The sequence below is a fragment of the Phascolarctos cinereus genome, unplaced genomic scaffold (genome assembly GCF_003287225.1).
Source record: "Phascolarctos cinereus isolate Bilbo 61053 unplaced genomic scaffold, phaCin_HiC Scaffold_726;HRSCAF=1367, whole genome shotgun sequence".
In the NCBI taxonomy this organism is placed as follows: Eukaryota; Metazoa; Chordata; class Mammalia; order Diprotodontia; family Phascolarctidae; genus Phascolarctos; species Phascolarctos cinereus.
The window spans coordinates 277,866,942-277,875,644 of NW_027556098.1; the positions used below are offsets into that span (position 1 = coordinate 277,866,942).

At 37.2% G+C, this 8,703-nt stretch overlaps 1 protein-coding gene across 1 annotated transcript; it reads right to left on the bottom strand.

The window, feature by feature from the left end:
- Nucleotides 1-1,167: 1,167 nt before the first annotated feature.
- On the bottom strand, nucleotides 1,168-2,115 carry LOC110218108 (olfactory receptor 8G50-like). Its single transcript, XM_021000645.1, has one exon. The coding sequence runs from the start codon at nucleotides 2,098-2,100 to the stop codon at nucleotides 1,168-1,170; it is 933 nt and encodes a 310-aa protein (XP_020856304.1). The 5' UTR covers nucleotides 2,101-2,115.
- Between the last annotated feature and the right edge of the window lie 6,588 nt (nucleotides 2,116-8,703).

The window sequence follows — 8,703 nt, forward strand, 5'->3', positions numbered from 1 at the left end:
TTGCTTTTGGCATCTTCAAGATGTTTTTACTTAGAGTTTTAATTCTCCAGATTGTCCTTCATTTCACTTATATTTGTCTCCCCAATCAATTTTCTCTTTTTCTTTTGGAAGATACAATAGTGTGAATTCAAGTTTTTCTGTGCTGTGAATTATTTCTGCTGTACAGGGCATAAATTTTGCGATCTGTTTCCCTTTTCCTCTTTCTGTCAATATCGTGATTTCTCTAGTGGGCTATTTGGGAATAACTGGAAATAGTTTCATACTTTCTTGGGAATCCAGACAATTTTTGCTTCATCAGGTATTAGATCAAGTCCTTTTGTCCAACAATATTTATTTAGAAATGTTTTCAGTTATTCAATACATTGGTAGCTGTTTTCCATTCAGTTTATGCTCATGTAATGGCTTTAGTCCTTAGAGTGCTGCTGCTACCTTGATTCCCATTTGTATTTCTGGATTTCTGTAATCCTAACATTAACGATCACAGGTTTCCCATCAGCATGCTTTCATTAACATTCAACCTATAGACAGTGCTTGTTGTTATTATTTATGGTATCATAGGAAGAGCATTGCTCTCCTTTAACCTAAACCTCAGGTAAACTGCCATACAAATCCAAGGAACTTAGCTCAAAAACCTGGTTTTGCTATTGATGTTTTCTGTGATTTGGGGCAGGTCATTTATCCTTTTTAAGATGTATTTTCTTGAACTGAAAAAAAAGTAGGTTAGACTTGTAAAATTTTAAATCTTCTTACTCAAAATACTTTGTATTATTTATCTTGTTAAAATTTGAGGATTTAATTACTAGTTTGAATAGTGATTGCCCTAAAGAAGGACATGCAGAAAAACTAATTTTCACACAGATTTTTAAACTAGTAAAGACATCTTTTTATATATCATTAGCAGGGTAATCCATGATTGAATTGTATAGGTACTCTGTTAATCTAGAATGCATACTAGAGAGATATTAAACAGTAGGATAAACATAGGAAGAGAAATTTCACCTAGCCTGGTGTCAGAAATACATCCAAAGCAGTTCTTAATTGGGCTTCCCAGTAATTACAGGTGTGGAGGTTGAGTACATGGTTGGTACAAAGCCAAGTTTCTCTCTCTCACTCTCTGCACATCATCCAGCATCTACTAAGCTCATCATTACAACATTTCTCTTTTCATTAGAATGTTTTTCTTTCTATCATTTTGTTCAAGGCAATTTTGACATCTTTATTTCTCACACTGTAGATGAGGGGGTTTAGCATGGGCACTATGGTAGTATAAAAGACAGAGGACACTTTCCCCTGATCCATGGAGCTGTATGAAGATGGCTGCAGATACACGAATGCACCAGAGCCAAAGAAGACACCAACCGCTACAATATGGGAGCTGCAGGTGCTGAAGGCTTTTGATCTGCCTTCAGCAGAGTGAAGTTGTATGATGTTGGCAATGATCCAAACATAAGAGCAAATAATGATCAGGCTTGGGAAAAAGATATTAAATGCACCAAATGACAGAACTACCACTTCGTTGACATAGGTGTTAGAACAAGAGAGCTTCAAGAGTGGAAAGAGATCACAGAAATAATGATTAATAGCATATTCCTTGCAGAAGAACACTCTAAGCAAGCAGACTGTGTGAGCTGTGGCCCCAACCAGGCCCAATGCATACACCCCACCCACCAACCAGGAGCATACCTGAGGGGACATCATGAGGCCATAAAGAAGGGGATGACATACAGCAATGTAGCGGTCATATGCCATCACAGCCAGCATTTGACATTCAGAGATTACCAAAGAGGCAAAAAAATAGAACTGAGTCATGCACTCAGGGTAGGAGATAGTGTTCTTCTGTGACACAAAGTTCACCAACATTTTGGGGGTGATGATAGTTGATTCACAGAGATCTATGAAAGACAAACTACAGAGGAAATAGTACATGGGGCTATGAAGATGAGAACTGAGTGTAACCAATATGATCATGCCCAGGTTCCCAACCACAGTGACCACATAGATGCCCAGGAACAGGAGGAAGAAGGGCAGCTGTAGCTCTGGCTGGTCCGTCAGTCCCATGAGCATGAACTCAGTCACTAGGGAATTATTACCTGTAGCCATTCTTTTTGAGTGTAGAGTAAGAGGAGGCAAGAATCTGTAGATATGAGGGGAAAAAAAGAAGTCCTTGTTATTACAAGTCTCAAGTGAGAGCATAGACTAAAAAGTGAAATTATAATGTCAATTTTTGTTACCCTTTTCTGCCTCTATTTTTCTACAACTAGTACAGGGAAAAGTTGTAGATACAATGTACCTAAATTTTGTCAAAGTATTTGTTGATTGCTACTTGTTAGCAATATCAAAATGTGTGACTCACCTTGATTGATACCTCAGATAAAAAAAAAAAACTATAGATAGTATGTACATCAAATTTGAACTAGACAGAGCTGGCAGAGATCATTAACTTACAGTTTAACCAAAACATGATCCAAAAATATCATGATTGTTTAGGACAATGGACTGAATCGAATATGATGAAATTTCATAAGGATAAATGTAAAATCCTTCATAGCACTTCAAAGAATCAGTTTCAAAACCACAAAAATATGGAGGAATGTTTAAAGTCTGTCCAAGATCAGGAGTTATTAGTAGGCTGCAAACTCAATAGGAGTCAGCAATATAATGTGATGGTCAATGAACTAATGTAATCTTAGGCTACAAGAAGAGAGGCATAGATTCTAAGAATAAGGAGGTGATAGTTATTTAAACTACCTCCCTGGTATTTTGGCCAGTTCTTTCTCACATAATTGAGGAAGGACATTGACCAAGTGGAGAACATCCATAAAAGAGCAATGAGGTCATGAATGATCCTGAGTACATGCCACATGAGGATAATTTGAAGGACTTGTGAAAATTTAGCCTGTAGAAGGAATGAATCAAGGAGACATGATAATTTAGTATTTTTAAGAGCTGTCACATGAAAAAGGAATTCAGCTTGTTCAGTTTTTGCCCCAAAGCAATGAATGAAAATTGCAAAGAGGTAAATTTAAGCTTCATGTGAGGATGAAATCCATAACAATTGTACAAAACCTAAAGTGACCTGGGATGCCTGGGCAGGTGTGAGCTCCCGCATCTTCGAGTAGAGGCTGGATGCCACCACAGCTATAGTGGGTGCTGGGGGGAGGTTGTTTGGATTAGATGGAAGGTCCCCTCTAACTCTAAAATTCTGCAGTTCTATAATTCTGATCTGTAGTCATTCAAACCTCCAAAGTCTCTTTCTATATTTTTTGACAAACTGTTCCTAGTCTTTTGTCTCATCCCATTATCAGAGATAAGTAGAATGGAATGTGGAGATGGTCTTTGTTTTGCAAAGTCCTTGGGTTCCATGAATCTTTATTTAGAAGGTAGAATAATGTCAAATTAATAAAATACTCACTCTCCTGTACAGGATCTTAGAACCTCTTCTCCCAGAGAGTGCTTTAATGAAGGTTGTTATGGTTCTGTCATAGAGCCTTCTATTCCTTTTCAATGTTGATGGGAATTAGGGTGCATAACTTAGTCTCTGAAATGCTCTGGCAGTTGATTAGATCTGAAGATGATTTTTTCCTAATTGTGATTTTATCCAGAGTATCCTCTTCAGCCATGGGGAAAGACAATGTTTATCAGTGTCAACAGAACTTCTGATGATGTAACTAGAAGGTTTTATGGTAACTGGAGGGCTTCCTGGAACCATTAGTAATACACAGACAGAGGTTCCCAGAGGGATTTATCTCATAAGGGATTCCCCTCTTTCTGGGAAGACCTTATTTATATTTTCCTTGTTTCCTCAATTCTTTCTTTTTAATTTTCTCTCCACATACACAATTATCTTTTCAGGTCATTATCCCAGTGCTTTTACTAGGAATTCTGGCATCTGGAACTAGTTTATTTGAGTTACAAGTTGGGAATCTTGGTCAGTGTTTAAGTAATAAGCAATATTTTTTATGACTGATGTAGGTCAAATTCAGAGGTCATGGTAATTGAGGAAGTTGGGTAGCTGAAAGGCCTGAGTATTCAAGGGAGGGATGAGAAGTGTGAAAAGAAATGCGAAAGTGAGGCACTAGACTTATTGGAGAAGGGATAAAGTCAACCAGAGTCCATAGTTGACACCAACAAACATCTCAATATGATAGTTGCTGAGTGCTAGGGATAGAATGAAAGTCTGGAGGTGGCAGGGCCAAGCAAAGACTATATTAGCTTCTCCTCCTGATCCTAGGTGTGAGAAAGTATGTGAGAAGGAACTCAAATCTTTGAAAAGTGTACTCAAAGAAGTGTCTTCAGGAGAATACTATGCTTCAGTGAGCACTAGAAAATAGAAGAAATATAACAAGAAAGCATAAGCTTGAAAGGGAATTTATTAATAATAGAGAAGAGTTCTAGAGTGCATAGTGAAAAGGGATGAACTGAGATAGCTGAGGTATAGGTCAACATTAGTTGGCAGCATTCCTTAGCTGCTGTTCTTCCTTGTAAACACATTTACTGATCTTTGGTGCGTAATGTATGGGTCTTCTGTTCAGACTGTATAATGAGATAACATTGTTCCTGCAGATAATCCCAATAGAAGCTGTGGTCATGAAGGTGCTGTGGGGATTTCATGAAGATGTCTAGGTAAGGAAGCAAGTAGAGTAAGTGGCAAATCTTTCTACCAAAAAAAAAAAAAAGAGAGAGAAACATTTGCTTCCAAAATGTCTACTATAGATCTGGGTGTTCTTGTCCATCCCTGGATAATTAGGAGATTGTCAAACATATAGAAACAAATGGCTAGAGAATGTTTCTTACAAGATTCTAGAAGAGATAAGAAAATTTTGGAAATTATGAACTCACTGTTATAATTATAACTTAAAATAACAAGAGCTTGCATTTCCCATTGCATCTCCATGCCTGGAGCTGTTCAAAAGGAGGCCAGTCAACCAGTTGTTGGAGACATTATAGAGGGGAATTTTTGTTTCGGTGATTTGATAGGCTATAACAATCTTAATCTAGCTGCTGCCTCAGAGCTCTGTCCAACTGACTTGGAAAGTTTTTATGGACTAGGGAACACCAATTAATGGTGGATCAATATCTTTTGAAGCCTCAGTGCCCATCTATTTTCACATCTTTCTTACTGCAGTTGTCATGATGTCCCTAAGCTACCAAAGTGACAAACAGTGGAGCTAGGAGGGGAAGACCCTCATCTAACTTCTGCAAGTTCTATTACTCTCCAAAATGTTGGTATTGAGATTCTAATTCAAAATGATATTGTCATATGGGATAGATTCTGATTTGATCATATCCTATCTCTGATATTTTTCAATACCTCAAGAAGTGACTAACACTAGGACATATCTATCTTTAGTTCTGATTTCATTTTTCCCTCTGCTTTCATTCTCTGAATAAAATAAAATTCTATCCCATGCTTCTCTGTGAGAAATGACTGGTTCCAGGGAGATGGAAGCCATGATGATGCTTCCCAGGTCTCACTTCCAATTTGTACCAAATCCAGCAGAAGGAATTAAGGTGGAGTCCTTCATGATTTATAGATACTAATATAGATGTTTCATGCCAGAAGGAAATGCAAAATTTGTTTCAACAGTTAATAACATCTGACATTTACTTAGTGTTTTACGGTTTACAAAATATAATCATACATATCTTATTTATTTCTTACATCAGTTCTATAAGTAGGTGCTATTGTTATGCCCATTATATACCTCAGGAAATAAATAACTTATCCAGATTTTACATCTGATAAGCACTGAAGGTTGGATTCAAACCTATGCCTCTCTTAACTGCAGGGCAAGCATGTTTTCTCTGCATTGTTCTTTCAGTCCTTTACTCCATTAGACTGTAAGCATCTTGATGGCAGGGAATGTCTTTTACCTCATTGTTTATCTGCAGACATTGCACAGTACCTGGCACATAGTAGGTGCTTAATGAACATTTATTCATTGATTGATTGCTTGATATTGACTCTTATAAGTGTTGTTTTGAATAGTGAATGTGTCTTAAGCTTATCCCATTGGTCTTCAATAATTATGGTCCCTTTTCTATTCCTTGTGGTGAGTGGGAAAGCTCATGCTTTGGAGGCAGGTTAAAGGGTGAATTGAAATTTGATATTAATGCTCCTGTCCTCAGTAATCTCAAAAAAATGAAAAGGAAAACTTCCAACTCAATGTTGGGAGAGATTGAAGCTAACCAATTCACTTCCACTAGATGTATGGAGCACCCATGGAATAAGCCTCATAGAACTATTGAATATAGAGATTAGCAGTAACAGGGCTGGAGTTAGCATGGATAAAAATGCTGTTGATGCATCATTTGATCTTCCCTTCTAACCTCAACTTGATTTTCTGTCATATGCAGCTTATAATATTGAGCTTATTCCTTGAGATTTTTCCACAAATAATTTTATGTTCCTTAGGAATGTACTGACTTTAGAGATTCTGAAACTGCAACTTTTTCTTGACCTTGTTCTTCCAATAGAGAGAGGATATTCAATATTTTGGCTTTTGATGTTACCTTATTTAGGGAAGAGGCTTCAGGGCCTAGAGTAAAAGTAACCATGTCCCTACCTCACTTGGAATTGCTCTCCACATGTGCTTCTCACATCTTTAATGAAAAAGAATAAAAACATCCACTAGTTAGAGGGAACCTGTCAGCATGTCATAAACAAAGCAAATGTAGAAAGAATTTCATTTGGGACTAAATTGTGCAAAATAATGCAATTATTTATAATCAGAGTAGAGAGCATGTGAAATGAATGCAACTTCAAATCTTGTTTTGTGTGTTGTCATGAAAGGATTTGATGTAATTTTCAACAGCTTTTCTAAGAAATAAAGAAGTATTCTTTCCCTTCATATAATCCCCAAGTCTTATTCTTCCATGTGGACCCCAGTAAAGCAGCTCCCAGTTTGAGTCACTTTATGGGTCAGCATCCACTCAGATCCATAGCTCACGAGCTATTGCATTTCTGTTTACCAGACAAACCAGAAAACTTCACACAGAATATTTAATGAAATAGTATTATAAAATAAATGACAACATAGATTTCTCATGCACATAGGAGCACACTCTCCTACAAATTACCACTTCAACAAAGGAAGTAGAGAACTCTGAAAGGAATACCTGTGACAAGGGAACATATCTGGTGGAGCAGTTGCATAAGGACCATGTGTGGTCAAAGCACATGTGTTTCTAGGTTGATTCACATCTCTGCTAGTTTCAGAGTAACTATTGTCTTTTGTTGATTTCATCAGGGAAGCTTCTTTCTCCATTGAGTTGGACTCTTCACTGCTATGTTTTCTTTATATATACCGGTATATGTTATAACCTGGTGCTAAGTTATACGTGCAAAGCAGACTGTTAGTGGCTCAAAAGAAGTGAGAGATGTGCAAATTTAGAAACATATGTACTACAAATATTCATATGGTCTATTTTAGCCTGATCAGTAGTAGGGCCTTTCACGTTTGTATTATTTTTATCAGCCGCCGCTGGGACACACTGTACCTTGATCCCAACATGATGTCATTTTCATCTTCTTCAAGCATGAAGGACAGCAAGTAACCATGTTTTCTTTGCTACAGAGCTCTCTGCTGAGTGTCTCTACTGAGCTCCTATTTGCAGTATCTCTGTTGCTGCTCTCTGCTATCATCTGGCAGACTGCAGCTGCTGGGTAGCCTCTCTCCTGTAGAAAAAGAGGGTTGAGTTTCTTTAGCCATTGTTCTAGAGTTATTTACTTGTATTTCCAGCCAGGCAACCAGAAAAAGTCAGCAAATCCTCAGGTCTAAAGTCTCTGTGTTGTGAATCCTTTTTTTTTACTCCTGTGTCTTTCAGCTGACCGGTTATGTAACATATTATTTTAAATTCCTTTAAATTCCTACAATATCCCAGATTCATAAGCCTCAGTACCCTCTAAATGATCTTAGGGACTCAATTTAATAAAAATGCAAAGGAATTACAATGAAGAGTTTGCTTTCAATTCCCTATAATGCCCTTGATTCCTATGTAAATCAGCAGGAGCATAATTTAAAATGGTGGGATGGATTTTTTGTGATTGGTAATCATTGTCTTACCTCCAGCAATTCAGAATTATTGCACTCTGTTTGACTTTGTTTCAAATCCTGTGAAAAAGGATAGTATTTGCAGTATCATCAGATTTAGAGGTAGAAGGGATTTTGGTGATGATCTATTTTAATTTTATATTTTGTATATATACACACATATAATAAACTATATTTTAGAGATCATTTTGTTCAAGCACCTCATGTTATAGATAGAGAAACTAAAACCCAGAAAGTTAGAATGATTTGCTTATGATCATCTAAGAACTGAATAATTGTCAGTCCCAGGTTTTCTGTCTTCAGTGGTTTTCCCACTATGCCTGTTCTCCACAAATGGTCCTGGGATCAGCAGGAATGCCAACTGCTTTAGTTTGTGTGCAGCGAAACTTTGCCCATGACTTTGACTCCTCTTTCATGGAGGAAAAGCCCAAAGAAACAATTCTGAAGGAGTCCTGTTCCCATGGTTGCTGTTATTATGGGATATAGTCAGAGTTGTCTTTAGAATACAAGATTTTTGATTGTAGTCACTTTTTTTCATTTGTATTTGTGGCTAGCACAGTGCCTTAAATGCAATAATTGCATAATAAATGTTTGATGCATTGGATTGAATTAGACACAGCAACTAGGACTTTTGACTCCTTATTCTATC

Coding starts and splice junctions, on each gene's coding strand:
- LOC110218108 (XM_021000645.1), bottom strand. CDS start 2,100: ATGGCTACAGGTAATAATTCCCTAGTGACTGAGTTCATGCTCATGGGA.